We start from the raw sequence: 16,697 nt of genomic DNA on the forward strand, positions 1-16,697 counted from the left end.
CAGGGCATGAGAAAGCTGAACAAACAGCTCTGACTGCAAACAGTGTTTGAAGGCTTGTGAAACACCTCTCATGTCCACCTGGGTCACCTTAGCGGAAACTCAGCTTTGTTTAGCCCTGCTTGACTGAGAAAGAGAACCCAAAAGAGGCTGAGCCTCAACTTCACCAGGCCCCCTAAACCCCTTGATTTTTGGTTATAAATCTCTTCTGACAGTTCATGTTATCAAAAGCTTATGGTTATTGTAGTAAACTCTGACCTGGAAAGCCTTTTACACCAATTATCTCACCTTCCCCAGCCTGCCAGACCAAAGGGACATCCTTTATCAGAGCACAGGTGGGGTGAGGATTTGACCCAGATTGCATCTACTCAGGAGCTGATCTCATTTCCAATTTAATTAAGTTTTCTCATAACTTTTGGGCATAATTTAAAGGTACACACCAGCCTGATACGTGACCCAGGGGGAATGAAAGTAAATTTGCTTATAGCAAAAGGATTCAATTGGCAGTTTTAGGAAAAATCAGAGTGGATTTTAAAATGCAAGTTGAAATGCAGCTCCTGATTGCAGTGTCATCTGTTGGGAAGGTAAAAGATTTGTAACCTGACAGACTTACTTTAATACCTGAAATAGGATTTCTATAAGTGGGATGCTCTGATTTCAACTTTGTGTCCTTCCCATGGGAACATCCCTGACCACAGCCCTCCCCCAGACCTGGGAACAGCTGTCTCCCAGCCCAAGCTTGCTCCCAGGCCTCATGCAAGGGGGCTGCAAGGTTTCTCTGTGGGGTGTGGCACTGCACTCTCCTCCCTTGTAGTTCTGTGGCAATTGTATTGCCATTCCCTTGACATCCCCGTTGTAGCCCCCCGTTGTTTCCACCCTTGTGTCTCCTTGTTGTGACCCTGTTGCTGCCGTATCACATTCCCTTTTTTATCCCTGTTGCATCCCCATGGCAACCCCGTTGTAAGAGTTCTGTAGCCTCATTGCATCCTTCTTGGCTCCCTGCTGTGTGTCCCTCGCAATACCCCCCCCCCCCCCTTTAAACCTCACGTGGTGAAGCTGTTTGCAATCCTAACGAATGACTCTCATCTTCCCTAACCCGAGTGTAATTGCCCACCCCCTGCAGCCCACCTGCACCCCTCCCTTACACCCCCACTGAGGTCACATCACATCCCTCTGTTGCCACTCTCCGGCCCCTCTTGCACCCCCACATTGTCCCCCGGTACCCGTGCTACACCGTACAAACCGCTTCCACTTCAGCTGCAGCCCAGCTGCATCCCCTGCTTTAACCCCTCTGAATTCCCATCACAGCTCCACGGAATCCCCCATTGCATCCTCCTTTCCACCCCTGGCGCAATCCCCATGGAAGCCCAATTACTTCTCCCCTGCATTCCTTTTGCAGCTTCATTCGTGCCCCCTTGCATATCCTGACGTCCCTCTACATGCCCCACTGTAGCCATCTTGCAGTCCTTGTCGCCCCTTGTCTCCTTTGTCATCAGCAAAGCAGCCCTATCACGCCCCCCCTTTCACGGCGCTGTAACCCCGCTTTGGCCCCTATCTCACCCCCCTTTCACCCCAGCTGTGTCCCGCCTTTCCCCCCGTGGCATCCCGCCCCGCGGAGCCGCATCCCCGCCTCTCGGTGCGCCCCGCGGAGCCGCACCGGCGCGGGGGGAGGCGCCGCGGAGCCGCCGCGTTCCGCCCGGCGCTGCCATTGCGGCCAGGCACGGCTCGGATCGGCACGGTGAGAGGCGGGGGGGGCGGGATGCGGGGCTGACGGTGGCAGTGACAGGACCGGGGGGAAGTGAGCGGAGGGGGGGCCGTTCCGGCGTCCGGGTCTCCCCAGTCCCAACTGTGGTATCGCTGAGGGTGGGCAGAAGATCGCGAGCAAAGACGAAATCCAAGAAAAAACATTAAAATTTATATTCAAAGATTTAATTAATTTGCCTTTAATTTCCCCCCCTCCTCCAACAATTAATCATTGGGTGGCGAGGGGGCTGGAAGAAGATGATCTTTATGGTCCCTTCCAAAGCAAACCGTTTTATAACTCTAAAGGATTCCATGGTCCCAGCTGCGGCCGTTCGGAGGATGCTGTCATTTTGCCGGAGGAGGATGCTTTGGGGGGGACTTGTTGGGGGAGGAGGGGCTGTGTGCTGAGAATAGGGGCCAGGATATGGCCCCTGGATACCCCTACCTCATCCTTGCCCAGCTGTTTGCTACCCCCTCCCCAGGAGCCGGCCGAGTCCGAGCGCACTCGTGACATCCGATGTGCCGTGCATGCTCTGCTGCGTGCGTGTGCGGCAGGATGAGGATGGCGACGGGCTCCGGAAGGAGGATGGGCACGTTATGAATCTCTAAAGCAGCAGCTGACTGGCAGCACAGCCTGCTTGGGTCATGCTTTGCATCCACCTTGTGCCCAGGCTGGCTAGTAGTGATGCTGATAGCTTGTCCCTGCATATTCCCAGCCTGGAGTACAGCAGTAGGGTCAGGGACCAGCCCAGACTCTGGCTCATGTTGGAGCCGTGTTGCACAGATACAAATGGCTCAGAGATGTAGGCTGTGTGAAACACTGCTGCAGAAATAATGATTGCATTGCTGCCATCTATAAATAAATGAAGGTGAAAGGGCACATTTCCCACTCTGGCTCACCAGAGGCCGGATTAAGATTGAGAGCTGGCTGACTGACAGAGATCTTTCAAATATTAATAGATATTAAATCACAACTTCTCTGTGATTAGCACAGGATCTCATAGCAAACTATGCCACTGGGGAATCATAAGAGTTGTTATGTCATCGTTTATAGTCAATATTATTTTTCTGGCTGCAGATGATGCAAGGGTGAGGGGGTTTCCAAGGGAAAGGGTTCACTTGCATGTTTTGGGTTTTTCTTTTTACAGGACTTCTAGGGGGCCCACCTCAGTCATTGAGGTCCCCCAAAGCCCCCTGTTTCTGCAGTGGAACCTTAAAATTGGTAAATTGGTTGATGCTTTTTCCTTTTCAGATCTTAAAAAAAAAAAAAAATCCAAAAACATATGTTTTTGTGCTACTTAGCTTTCAGTGATCAGTGAGGCATGGACTGTGCTGGTGCAGGTGGGCTGAGCAAAACCCTGGGTGCAGCAGCAGTTGTGCAGCCCAGTCCCAATGAGCAAGCCCAGGACAGCCTTTGTGCCTGATTGTTGGCAGTGATGGCCTACATGTGATTCCTGCTTGTGAAATCCCTGTCTGGCCTTTCTCAGGGCTGCCCAGTGCATCAGCTGCCAGTTTCCTCTTCCAACCCAAGGGCCTTTTGCCTTGGGGTGGGTTTTGTGCTGCTGCTGCCTCTCTTGTGGGGCTCAGAAAAAAATTAAAGATACATCTGAGCTGCATTCTTGGGTCTTCCCCAGCCTCCCTGGAGTGACACACTGAGCTTGAAAGAGGAAAAATACCTTGTCCCATGGCTTTGGGAGTGTCTTCAACATGCTGATCTCTGTAGTGACCCACAGACCCCTTCCATCTGTTGGCCCCTCTCTTTGCGGGTGTTGGGATCCTTGATTGAATCTGACACAGGGGAGGAAGCAGCAAACAAATGGAGATGTGGAGCCTCCCCTTAGCATCTGTCCTGGACCATCCCATTACCTGGGGTGCCTTGTTTTGGGGATCATCCCAGGTGGGATGCAGGCTGTGGTGGTTAGTGCTTGTGGCCAGCATGGGAACCAGTGCTCCTGGTTTGGCATCCCATGCCCTGCAATGCGTTCAGCGTGCTCAGTGTTATCACCGCCATGATCACACATCATTTATCAGAGTCGCCTAATTGATGTTTCCAAGTTAATTTATGAAGTGTGTGGAGATCCGTGTGAGAAGCAGTAGCACCACTTGGGGCCACTTGCTGTGACTCTTGGTCACAGGGCACCTCAGAATGATGGATGTGCTGTGGTATGAAGACTTACAGCTGTTACCAGAGGGCTCGTTTTATTTTTAAACCCACAGCAGCTTAAAAAGCTACCCTCTAGCTGATAGCAAAGGACTGTGCTGGGGCCTGGGGTGATGGTGCCTGGTCTCAGTGCAGCAGGGAGGGTTATCATTGCCGGAGGGGCAAAGCACCAGGGCGTTGTCACTGTGGGTGCTCCCACGAGCCGGTGAGCCAGTGTCCCTGCAGCACTGACGGTGCAGGGGTGGCTTTATTGGGCAGCGGGTGCCGGGGACTGCAGTGATGGTGGCTGCCCCTGACTGCGTAGCTGACCCTGCTGGCACTCTCCTCCATCGAGTTAGCCATGGAAATCAGTGACGATGCTCTGACCAGGCAGAAGGGGTTTCGGAAGCGCCATGGAGCTGTCCGCGCTCCTGTTCCCCCAGGCACCCGCGGCCAGAGGAGCCCGAGCGGGGCTCGCCGGGTGCGCAGGGCCGGCACTGGGCACCGGGCTCACCTGGGGAGGGGCGACTGCCACGGCCCTGCCGATATGCTCGGGCGTGATGGGGACATCACTGCCCCGGGACCTGCGGCCGTGGCAGGGGGACCTCTCCGGGATTTTCTGGCTTGAAGCAGCCCCCAGAACTGATGCCGCGTGGCTCCAGTGCACCTGTTGATCATACCCCGTGAATTTCACAGCCAAAATCTGCCAGCGAGTTCAGGCCAGCGTTTTGCTGCCTCCCCGGTAAATTTCCTGCGGCTGCGCTCCGCTCCAGGCTGTCTCACACAGGGCAGGCTCGGGGGGGAGGGGAGGGGCACGGGGAGCGCTTGGAAAAGCACCTTTAAGACAAAGAGGAAGGGGATGAGCAGCAGCTTAGCTGGCTTTGTTCTAATAGCAGTAATCACCTGAAGGGCGAGCATGAGCCTGCGGCGCTGGATCCGCGCAGCCCTGCCCGGCCTGCTGGGCCCGGCTCTCCCCGCCGCGCCTCCCGCTCCCTCCCCGATGGCAGCTCGCACTTTGCTCCTGCTTGGAACAAGTGCACTCAGCGGGCTTTATTGTACAAAAGACCGTATTTGCATAAACAGGGGAAAGGCTGGTCAGAAGGTGAATATATATGAGACGTCTTGAAGGGAAGCTGGTGGCTTAAATACCCCAAACTCACCGCGCCGCCGGGCCTGAAGGGAGGAGTGAAAGCAGAGCTGCGATTTTGACCTTGTTCTTTTCCTCTTCTTACAGCGTTTTCAGACACTGCCGCTGCCCACAGCGAGCAGGGCTTGTGCCGAGAGGAGGAGGGGATCTCTGCAAGGTAAGCCGGGTGTTTTAAAGGCTTTCTCCTCGTTCAGCTTTCTCAAAGCGGTGTGGAGATGGAGGCGGAGGTGGTGATCACAGGGGCTTCCACCATCCCGCGCTCTGCTTCCTGCAGCCTTCTCCCGTTACGGGTCACCAGGGGGAACAATGGCGATTTCCCGTGCTTCATTTCTGCCCTGTTTTCGTGACACAGCAAAAGGCAGCCCTGCTGGCATGGATAAGGTTTATCGGTTGCATAAAATGTTTATCTGTGAACAAGCCATGCTGAGAGCAAGGATCTTTCTACAAAGTGTTAATTAAATGAATAACGACTTGTTGTTGCGGCTTGAAGACGGAAATGAGGTTTAGCTTTGTAAAGGAGGTGCCTGGTGGAAATATTTACAGTATTCCTCAAATTTCAGTTATTTTTCTATTTTCCCTGGGTGAAGAGGGCAAATCTGGCTGATGCTTCAGAGGTTCTGGACACCGTTTCTCTGGGTTGTGTGTACCGTGGGGGTCCAGAGTGATCCCGTGTGGCGGTGTCTGGGGGCGGGACGCTGTCACTGTGGCGATGGTGTTTCTGTTTCACGGCATCACATTCCGCACACACCACCGGGAGTCTTGCAGGAAGCTGGAAAAAAATCTGCCTGTCCTGACACGGAGAATTGTGGAGGTGGTGATGGGGGGTGAGTGGCTGGTGGGAGAGCAGGCATTGAGGATGTTTCGTTTCACAAATATGGGACAAAAGCGTAGTGCCGAGGAAAGGGGGAGCCGTGAGTTGGTTAGCAGGGGGAATTAGAGGAGATGTGTGTGTGGCAGCCTTTAATCTCTTAATGAGAAAAATATATCCCAAGCTGCCTGTGGTAGGGAGAGTTCAGGGACAAACATGACATTGTGCAAGAGCTTGCCCTCGCTCCCAGTGTCCTCCACCTGCTGTCCCTGAGACTTGTCTAGAGGATGCTGGGGAGCAGGGATGGGGACCTGTTATCCACAGGAAGTGCAACAGGTGGGGCAGAGGTGAGGGTGTGGGGGTGGAGATAAATTTGTTTCTGATAAGGGCTGGACGCTAAAGAGTGCCCTGCCAAGTTGTTTCCTTCTGTTCCCAAGTCCATTAATAGGCTCTGCTGCCTTGATTAGTTGGTGCCTGTGCAGAGCAGTAATGAGAGCTGGGCTCAACCCATCAGTTCTAGGTCAGTGGTTGTGTGCTGGGGATTTGGGATCAGGCAGGGGGAGAGAAGGGAGACAGAACTGGATGCGTGCTTCCAAAACGAAGCGTGGAGCCTGCCTGAAGCTGGCCCTGCCTGCACCCATCGAGGGAAAGGCTGCCTGCATTCATGGTGGGGGAAAAGGCTGCCTGCACCCCCTCGGGGGCTGTGCTTGCTGTGTCTGCAAAGTGTCCCAAGGGCCACGCTGTGCCCTGTCCCCCCAGACATGTTCCATGCATGGTAGGAGGCTCATTGCCCGTTTGATATGTGCTCTCCTGAGGGGATAACATTGCAGTGATTAAATCCATTAAGGAGCCAGAAGAAATAGGTGGGTTTTAAAACTGAAGGAGATGTTGCTGTGCTCCTGAAGGATATCTGTCTCTTGTAGAGCTGCTTTCCTCCTCACCTGGCAGCAGAGTTCTCATTTAGCAATGATTTGTCATAATTTCTGGTGGTTAACCTCAGTACTTCCCCTGAATGCAGGCAGCTGAGGCTGAGTAGTGAAGAGCAGCATGGACCTGGATATGCTGAACATGTTTGTCATCGCTGGTGGGACCCTGGCTATCCCCATCCTGGCCTTCGTGGCCTCGTTCCTCCTCTGGCCCTCGGCGCTGATCCGCATCTACTACTGGTGAGTGTGTGAGCCCTGCTCTCGGCATGCTGGGCTGGAACCTGCACCAGCAGGGCCTCCACACACGGGTCAGGCTGGTGTGGACAGGGCTGGGTGTTCCTGAGCTACTCCAGGGCCATGCCAGCTGGGTGCAGCTTTTAAAATGTCTGGGAGAAGAAAATGGCATTTTCCTATTGCATTTTTGCTGTGGAGGCCTGTGTCTGTCTGACCTCTTGCTGTCCCAGGGGTTTGACTGTGCCAAGGGGCAGCTGGCCAGGCTGACACTGCAGTGCCAGCTTGCAAGATCTCTCCAAACCTCTTTGGGTTGCTTTCCCCAAGGACAGGACTGAGACTGGGAAAAGCACTGCCGTTGCAGCATCTCCACCAGCCTGGCAGCTGTGGCAGTCTGGTGACCTCCCTCCTCATCTGTGTGGCTGTGCTGTGGGTGTCTCTAGGCTCACATGCTCCATCCCAGCTGACAGCCTGCTCAGCAGGCAGGGACTTGTCCCTCATTAGTAGTTATGGATGAGGCTTTTCTCATCCTCTCTTTTTCTTCTGGAATGGAGCATCAGAGAAGATGGAGGGATGCTTGTCCTTATCCCCTTGAATCTTGTCCTTTCTGATACCAGGAGGCAAGCACTAAATCCTTTAGTCCTCCTTTAACCCTGGAAATCAGTGATAAGCCCACTGGCAGCTTTCCTCTCTGGGTTTGTTGCATGGAAAAGCTGGAGTAACTCCCTTCAGAAGTCAGGGCAGAGTCTCATCCCCCAGCATGGAGCAGGCAGTGTGTCAGGCTGCCCTCACATGCTGCTGGTAGATGGTGGCTCCTACAGTGCAGCTCAGGGGTGTTTCCAAATCCAAGTGACCTCCTGTGAGAGGAAGCTGTTTGTTCATCACAGCACTCAGGTGCAGCAATGGGATGAAGCCTGTTTCTAAAGGAACTTTAATTAGAAGGCATTTATTCACAGCATCTGAGAGAGGAGGGAGCGTGGGATGAAAACCCCAGTGAGGGGATCACCACTCTGCAAAGGAGAGCAGGCAGTGTCACAGCCTTCTGCTGCCCCATGGGGCCCTGGGTGGTACTGGGTTTGGCAGTCAGAGTGGTTTATTTTTTTGGAGCAGCTGGTGGAAGCCAGGGAGGACCCTGATGGACTGAGTTTCTGAGGAGGATCCCTGCAAAGCACTGCAGGGTGAGTGTGGTCAGGATGAAGCCTTCAGCAGCCGCAGGCAGGGGTGGCAGGACAAGACAAAGGAGGTGCAGGGTCTGTGCCAGGAGCTTGGAGGAGCCAGGCTGAGTGGAAGGTAGAGAATGCCCTGCTACCTTTGTTCTTTTGGGGTTGCAGAAAAGGAGCTGAGTGAAAATGTGCTGTGGGCAGGTTGGTCTGTGTTTGAGTGAGGGAGGGAGCATGTAAGTAGGGGTCAGAAGGACTGTCTTCTTTTGAAGGGTGTGGTCCCCCCTCTCTCTCTTCCAGTATTTCTGGCAGCAGGGACTTCTTGCAGGAGTAATTGCAATGCACTGTGTGTCATGGGCACCTCTTTTGTTAGGGGCAGTGGATGAGAAGCGTGGGTTTGCCCTTATTCTTCCTTTTCTATTGGCTTCTTTCCAAGTTGGAGTTTTTTGAAGGGTGAAATTTGTTTTTTGAAGGATGTTTCCCCATCAGCAGAGGCAGGAGAGGTTCAGGGAGCATGCCAAGCTGCCCTCCTCTTTCAGCTCCATGCAGCTCCAGCTTTGCAGCACTGTTCCTGGGAGGTCCCAGGGGAAGCTTCTCCATTCTTCCCTAATTCTCTGCCCCCTCCTTCTCCTCACTGCCAGTCTGTGTCCTCAGCTGGTGCAGTCAAGGGTCACGCTGGGCCCCCCTCACCCGTGGCCTCACTGCTTTCCCTGCTGCTAATGCGCCTTCCTGCCTGGCAGGATATCCAGGGCTGCCCCGCTGACCCCAGCCCTGGAACCGCTCTGCCTCTGCTGCCACAGGGGTTAATCAGTTTAGCTGCTGCCACTAAGTGAGTTAACACCTTGCGAGGGATCAGTTCAGCTTTGCACAGATTATTTTGCCTTCTGCTGAATTGATCCATTAGGATCAGTTGCTAAAAATGTTATCATCTTGCCCATGGGTAGTTCACACCAGTGCCTTTGAGGCAAGGACTCTTAAGACACTTATTAGGGAGAAATTCACCTCTCCTTGTAGGACCAGCACAGAGCTGAGATGCTGCTTAAGTCCCACTAATTACCTTGAAAAAGGGATTATGCTAAAAGAGGATTTCACTATGCATAAGCTTTGAGTGGGCAGAGAGGTAGGACAGTCCAGAAGCGTTGGTGACCTTGCTCTTGTGTCTTAAATTAACTCTGATACGGCATGTACTTGCCAGTGTCTTGGCCACCAGGAGTAGCCCAGCAGTTGTCCTGGCAAGGGTTGTATCTGAGCACAGGGGAAATGCAGACAAAGGGGCCCCGTTCCCTGCCGTGGGCTGCACGTACACATCATGTGTCCCAAGTGTCACCGATAATCTCTGCCCAGGTCCTTCTGGCCAGCATTTCTGCTGCATCCTCTGAGCAGGCTGCAAGCATGTGCTGGCAGGACTGTCTGCCTTTACTTATAGAGGAACAGCCTTGGGGTTAGCCTTCTATCTTCTGGGGTGCTAAACCCAGTGTAAGGATGGTCCACTCCAGTCCTTTGTCTGTATAAATACATTTCCAGAGGCTGTCTAGGTGGTCCATGGGAATTGGGTTTCTGTGGTGCTCCAGGGTGACACGGTTGTTTTGGCTGGGAACTGATGTGCTTGTCCTTGGGGTGATGTACTCCCATTGATGCCGGACTGTGTCCAAATAACCCTGTGACAGATCCACCTTGTCCACGTGGGAGAACTGTCTCCCTTGGCCTGCCCATCCTGTACACTGCCTTGCCACGTGTGCTGCCCCCCTCTCTTGAGTCTCTGTCCTCATACCAGCCTTTGGGCATTTTCTCTTTTACCATTGTTGTTTTGGCCCATTTCCATTGCTAAATGAGTTATTTAGGGTATTTTTTAAAGTTCTTAACAGAGTGTCTCCACAAACCATCTGCAGTGCAGCCAGCAGCCAGTACTACACCTGTCCAGGGACCAGATGCACAGGGTTAATCCCAGTAGTCCCATTATGGCACCAGTGAGAGCCCAACCTAACTGGCCTTAATAAGCCAAAAAATCTGTGGCTGCCTTCAGACTTGTCAGCTGCCTTATGTCATGGCTAGGCCCTGGTCTTGTCTTTCTCAGTGGTGTTTTCCCCTTGTTTGCAGGTACTGGCGCCGAGCCTTGGGCATGCAGGTTAGATATGCAAACTACGATGACTATCAGTTCTGTTATTCCTATAGAGGAAGGCCTGGGTACCGACCATCCATCCTGATGTTACATGGCTTCTCAGCCCACAAAGACATGTGGCTCTCCATAGTCAAGGTGGGATTCCATTTCTATCATGTTGCTCCTTACTGGGAATTGATGGTCCTGGGCTTGGGGGCAGTGTGGGGGGCCCAATGATTGCATGCATGGGATGGGATGACTGCTGCCACATGCTAGGAACACGCTGCTTAGCTCCATGCCCATTGCTTGTTGCATCCCTTCACCCTATAACATGCAAAGCTGCAGAAGAGCAGTACACACCTGCTGCCTCCATGGGAAGCAAGTCTTGGCTATGCTCTCTCATCATGTCATCCTTGGTACACGAGGTGACTTATTCTGGTGCACGAGCAACCAGGGCTGCCAGGAGGAGAGTGACCCCCTCTGCTCCCCACTTGCCATCCCTGGGCTTTGCAGCAGTTTCCCTGCACTGTAACCACCCCTGGTTTGTTTCTTCAGTTCCTGCCAAAGAACCTGCACTTGGTATGTGTGGACATGCCTGGGCATGAGGGTACAACCCGCTCGGACTTGGATGATTACTCCATTAGTGGGCAAGCTAAGAGAATACACCAGGTAAAGCTCCAGCATCACATCACTTCTGCAGAGGGACGTGGGGACTTGAGGGACGTGGGGACATGAGGGATGCTAAGCTCCATGAGTCTGCCTTGTGTGGCCTCACTCTCTCCCTTCCCAGGCAGCCAGAGCCACCAGCCTCAAGCTTTTGAGTTGAATTTCTCTAATGACCTGACCCCATGCTGTTGTTTCCTCTCTGCTAACAACGCTCCTTCTGCTCCCTGCCAGTTCGTGGAGTGCATCAAGCTGAACAGAAAGCCCTTTCATCTGGTTGGCACTTCCATGGGGGGAAATGTTGCTGGTGTCTATGCTGCTCAGTACCCAGAAGATATTTGCAGCCTGACCCTCATCTGTCCTGCAGGTGGGCAAGGCAAGGGAGGGGAGACAGAGAGAGGGCAAACAGAAGCCAATGCAAAAGCCCAGGGCAGTGCTGGACGCAGCATAGATGTGTAGTGCAAAGCATTTAGAAATAATTTGTGTATAACTCTGGAAATCTCTGGCAAAGCACAAGAGAAAATCGGTTTTGTTCTGGCTACTCTTCTCCAGGGGTTTGGTGCTTGCCCCACTGTGCTTTGGTTAGAGTCAGGACTAGGGCAAATGGAACAAGTTCTGCTCCGGAGAAAAATGCCTTTTCCCTTGGGATGGCAGGCATTTTACACAGCATGTCTGTGCCTCTCAGTTCAGGAGCAGGCTTCAAGACTGCAACTAGAATGGCCTCCCCATTCTGGCCTCCTGAAAGCCCTGGTGTGCTGAAGGCCTGGGGCTTTGGGAGCTGGAGAGCTCTGACCTCCCACTTTTGGGTGCCCACAGTGGGAAGAGCACTTCAGGGCTGGGCACAGGTCAGCAGGGTGTTCCCTCTATCCCCTCCATCCCCAGCATCCCCTGGACAGGGGGCTCAGGGAAGCCTGGGCATGATGTGCTGCAGGAGGCATAGCAGGCAGAGGCTTTGCTGCATCCCAGTTGTCATAGCAGCTCCTTTCCCCTCCCACACAAGGAAAACAGCTTCCAAATAAGCACTAAGGAATGAAACAAAGCAAATGTTACCTAGCTACCAGGCTCTGGGGGCGTTGGGTTCCCACTCCCCTCTGGGAGAAGTGTTGACTGCCTCTCTGGCTGTTTCTGGATGTGAAACATCTGCGTGGGAGCTGCAGAAAGGTTTAGGATTAAATTGCTGAGGAATTTTTCTTCAGTGGTGCATGCAGATGGAGCTGCTGAAATTTTCTGTCCAACCCTGTGCAGTGGCAGCCTGGGCACTAGTGTATGCATGTGATGAGCACATAAAAATAAGCACTATAGCTTTTGCTGAAGTAGTCATGCATGTCTACACCTCCTGCCATGCCAGCCTGTGGGGGTGCCAAGCCCTGGAGCAGGAGGGAGGCTGAGTACCTCTGGGTGCATATTGAAGTGGCTGTATGTACAGATGTTTTCTTCCCCTCTTTTTATAATTTTTTTTTTAAAGAGTGAGCAGGCAGAAAGCCAGAGGCAGGGATGAAGGAGGTCAGTGCAAGGATGCTTTTTTGTTTGGGCTGTTTGGGGGGGGGTCTCATCTGGATTTCACCTGTTCTCATTTCACCCAGGCCTGCCAAGTACCACTGACAGCAAGTTCATTAAGCAGCTCCGGGAGCTGCAGGAGTCCAAACGCATTGACAGGATCCCTTTAATCCCCTCGACCCCTGAGGAGATGGCAGACATGCTGAAGCTTTGCTCCTACGTTCGCTTCAAGGTGCCACAGCAGGTGAGGAGCTGACACTGGTTGTGGAGGCTGGGAAAGGGGAGCCTGGAGGTGGTGAGAAGGTTTGCTTCTCCCTGAGCCTACATGGTGGCAACTGAGGAAATGCTGGGAGTAGAGCTAGAGCTGCCAACCCTGTCATCACCCAGGTGAGACACACCCAGCCCCGCTCCCTGCATTTTTCCAGCACTTTCCCTTCAAACCCTCTTTTCCAAGCTGCCTCTGGCAGTCCCTGCTGGAATTCCTCCTCCCATGAAGTTTTTGGCAGCAGGCTGGGATATAGAAGGGTTTTTTAGTAAATATGGCTGGCGGGAAGCATTAAATAACTTAGGCAGCTGTTGTCTGATGTGGAGGGAGATTGTTCGTTGCTTTTCAAGTAAAGGTAATGGAAATGTTAATTGCGTCATTGTCAAGCAAGAGGAACTTGTGAGGGGCTGGCTATTAAACTAGTTTTCCTTAGGAAGTCTGGAGTGAGTAGATTGGAGAGTAAGAAAAAAATGTAAGGTAGTGCCAAGACCTTTTGTGTTTTTGCCAAAAGAGTACAAGAAAGAAGAAAAGTGTGGTCATGGCTGAGGTGGCTGCTGGCCAGGGGCAGAAATTGGGTCTGCATCATAGAAGACAATATTGCTTGTTGCTGAAATGTATGTTGTTAAGCATGGTTTCAACAGCCCCGCATGCTTAGGAAGAAGCTCATGCTGGGGCCAGACTTGCAGGGGAGACAAGGGCTGCCCTTGAGTGCCCTTGGTCTGCTCCAGCAGCTCTCCTCTGTCTCCCTGCAGATCCTCCAGGGCCTTGTTGACGTTCGCATCCCACACAATGAATTTTACCGGAAACGTAAGTGCACAGTGGCAGCCTCCTCACCAGGCTTTCCAGCAGGATCCCCAGGGCCTGGGGACCAGCTGCTCCCAGCTCCCGTGTCCCCAGCACATGGGTGGGCCCCAGCATCCCCATGCTGTCTTGCTGAGAGCGGGAGGGGGCAATGTCATTAACAGATTTGGGGACACACCTTGGTCACTGGTAGCAATGCACTGCCACCCCCACTGGTGACAGGGCTGTTGCTTCACCCTCGCCCTTCCATCTGAGTTAACAAGTACCTGTGAGGAGATGTTTTGGCTCTGGGCCCCTCTGCAGCTGGGCTTGGTGGCAGGGCAAGGACAGCCCATCATCTCTGCATGGGTTTCCCAGTGAGGGGATACTAGCAGGACCACTTGGCCCCCTTTGAGACAGGAAGGTCAAACATCTCCCTGTAGGACTGACTCTTCTCTTGCCCCACTAGTGTTTTTAGAAATCGCGGATGAAAAGTCCAGGCACTCTCTCCATGAGAATATGAGCAAGATCAAAGCACCAACACAGGTCATCTGGGGAAAGCAGGACCAGGTAGGCAGCCCCCTGCACATCCCCCACAGACCTGTCTCCATCTCTGCCTGTGCCCACCCACGGGACACGGTGGGGGCTGTGCTGCTGCTGAGCTGTGCACTGCTCTGCGGGGAGCTGGCACATGTGTCAGTCCCCAGTGGGTTTAGACACAGAGGCTCGGCAGGGTGATGGGCAGAAAGCTGACAGCCAGCTTTCCAGAGGGAGGAGAGGGCAGTGCCAGGGCTGGGGAGTGCTAGGGGCAGGTGGGGGGGAGGTGCCAGCACTGAAGCAGGCAAGGGCTGGGAAGAAGAATAAAGTGTCAGTGAAGAGAGTTGTCCTGGCAACTGGGAAGAGATGTGCTGTTTGTGGGTAGGCTTCACGGTAAAATCTTAGGTTTTGTTTCAGAGGCAGGAGTGGGAGGGAAGATGTGGGAGGAAGCAGGCTGAAAGCATGCAGAGAGTTCTATAAATGCAAAGATGCAAGTGTTTGCTTGCAGTGATACTTTTGCACTGAGACAGCAGCTGAAAAGCATAGAAGAGAGTTGCCTGCTGCATGCTGAGACTGGTACCTTGCAGCCTCCCTGCCTTGTCCCCAGGCAGGGCGCTGGCATCACACAGACTGTGTCTGCATCCCTGCTCCACATCTGGAGCAGGTAGAATCACCATCTCTGGATGTGTTTAAAAAAAGATTGGACATGGCACTTGGTGCTATAGTCTAGTTGAGGTGCTAGGGCATAGGTTGGACTCAATGATCTTAGAGGTCTCTTCCAACCTCATTATTCTGTGATTCTGTGATCTCGGTTGGAGCCCAGCAGGCTTTCTGCTGCGTGCAGCAAACCCCCTCTCTGACTGTGGCAGTGACTGTTTTTCCCCCTGCTGTGCAGGTCCTGGATGTTTCTGGTGCCAGTGTTTTAGCAGGTGCTATCCCAGACTGCCACGTGTACATCCTGGAGAACTGTGGCCACTCGGTGGTGGTGGAGCGGCCCCGCAAGACAGCCAACCTCATCCTGGAGTTCCTGGCACTGCTGCACAGCATAGACAACAACAAGAAGCAAGCGTGAGCATGGCAGGGAGCCACGTGCCCACGCCAGGGTAAATTGTAAAGTACTGCAGCTTTGATACGTTCTCAGGGATCTTGTATGAATCGGGGTCAATGTGCCAAAGTCCCTGAGGAAGGCAGAATCACTGATACCTAAACCTATAGCACCACTGGCACAGCAACCTGGGGTCATTGAGCAACCTCCATAGATGCAGGAACAGAAGCAGAGTATTTCCCTTTTCTACTTAGAGGTAAGGTAGAAATGAGCTAAAATCACCCAGTGCTCATCACACAGCCACCCATCTTACCTGGGTTACCAGCACGTAGTTGTTCATGACATTTACCTAAGCTATATATGAAATGTAGGAAGATATCTGGAATCCTGGACTGAGACTGAGACTTACAATATTTTTACTAATTAGAGTCCATCGTGTTGCATGCTGCTGTGCTGTAAGAGAACCCCCAAGTGCTCCAGGCGTCTGCTTGAGTGCTGTTTGTGTAGCTCCTAATCTCATGATTTATCCAGAAAACAACAGCAAACTTCATGTGTGGAAGTCCAATGACTGTATGTGCAAAAATGTTTACACTCTGAGTGGATTTTTCTAAATCTCTGAATAGCTCCTGTGTATTTGTAATGCCTTAACGTTGCCCAGGGCGTGGTGTGTGTGCACAGCCCACCTTGCCCAGGGTTGGTTCTACCTGAGGGTGAACACAGCCAGTGACAACGGGGTGCAGGCAGCAGCTTTGCCACCGCTGTGCAGCTGGGGCAGTGGGAACTGCCCGGGGTGACCCGGCCCTGAGCCCGAGTCAGCAATAAGCCCATGGCCAGGGTGGGATTCCAGCCACCCAGGGTGAACTCTTGTCTCAGCTCCTCTATCACATTGTGCTGCTGAACACCTGGATGTAAATAATGATTTTCTTAATGAATTCTGTGAATTCTGCAAAAGCCAATGCCACTGGAACAGGCTGAGGGGTGGGAGGGGGCTGTGTGTGACCAGCACAGGGAATGGTGAGGAGGGGTCAGCTCGCCCACAAGGTGCTGGGCCGTGGTGGGGAAAGGTACAATGTACTTCTGCACCTCTCCATGAGTACAACTCCTGACCGAGTGAAGTAGGCAGGAACAGGCAATACAGGCAAGCTGCACTTTACAGGCTGCAAGGTGATGTTCAGGGATGGATCCTGCACCTCTCCAGGCGTGCTCCCTCACTGCCCGTCCCAGGGACAGAGCTCTGGTCCAGGTCTCAGGCAGGACCGGAGGGTGCTGGAGGGCAAGGCAGTGTGTGGTGCCCTCAAAGGCACAACAGGTGTCTGTCACCCTCAGTCACCCCCAGGCCTCCTCAGGGGGTGACAGTGGGTGCTGTTAGAGTGTCCCTCCCCAACTGACTGGGAACACAGCTGACAGCTTCCTGAGGTGCCCAGATCTGTACATACATCTGAAACTCCCTGTCAGCTTCTTGGCTCTTTTTAAAAGAAGAAATATTGTTCTTTTAGAAAAAATAGAAATTTGCTGTTAATTGCTTGGTATTCTTTCTACTACAGGAGTTGATTTAAAAAACAAAATTGCTGGTAGTTTTATGTGGTAAAAGCCAGAAAAACTTGTTCAGTATCTATATGGTTTCTCATGCCACAGATTGCTGTATGCAACGGATTTATAT

General features: G+C 52.9%; 1 protein-coding gene across 3 annotated transcripts; it reads left to right on the forward strand.

Moving 5' to 3' along the window:
• Positions 1–1,704: 1,704 nt before the first annotated feature.
• ABHD6 (abhydrolase domain containing 6, acylglycerol lipase) lies at positions 1,705–16,660 on the forward strand. 3 transcript variants are annotated; one of them, XM_084214283.1, is made up of 10 exons: positions 1,705–1,735; positions 5,115–5,184; positions 6,854–7,001; positions 10,250–10,406; positions 10,806–10,919; positions 11,148–11,280; positions 12,497–12,654; positions 13,428–13,482; positions 13,925–14,025; positions 14,888–16,660. In XM_084214283.1, the coding sequence occupies exons 3-10, from the start codon at positions 6,883–6,885 to the stop codon at positions 15,062–15,064; spliced, it is 1,014 nt and encodes a 337-aa protein (XP_084070409.1). In that variant the 5' UTR covers positions 1,705–1,735; positions 5,115–5,184; positions 6,854–6,882; the 3' UTR covers positions 15,065–16,660. The 3 variants fall into 3 exon arrangements, with proteins under 3 accessions (XP_084070409.1, XP_084070408.1, XP_084070410.1); XM_084214282.1 differs by lacking the exon at positions 1,705–1,735 and adding an exon at positions 4,708–4,982; XM_084214284.1 differs by lacking the exons at positions 1,705–1,735; positions 10,806–10,919 and adding an exon at positions 4,708–4,982.
• Positions 16,661–16,697: the final 37 nt, after the last annotated feature.

This window comes from Fringilla coelebs (genome assembly GCF_963513975.1).
Source record: "Fringilla coelebs genome assembly, chromosome: 13".
In the NCBI taxonomy this organism is placed as follows: Eukaryota; Metazoa; Chordata; class Aves; order Passeriformes; family Fringillidae; genus Fringilla; species Fringilla coelebs.

Excerpts from the sequence above, each read along its gene's own strand:
- ABHD6 (XM_084214283.1), top strand. The coding sequence starts at position 6,883 with ATGGACCTGGATATGCTGAACATGTTTGTCATCGCTGGTGGGACCCTG. Across the intron at positions 10,407-10,805 it reads TGTGGCTCTCCATAGTCAAG|TTCCTGCCAAAGAACCTGCA; the intron begins GTGGGATTCCAT and ends TTGTTTCTTCAG. Across the intron at positions 13,483-13,924 it reads CAATGAATTTTACCGGAAAC|TGTTTTTAGAAATCGCGGAT; the intron begins GTAAGTGCACAG and ends TTGCCCCACTAG.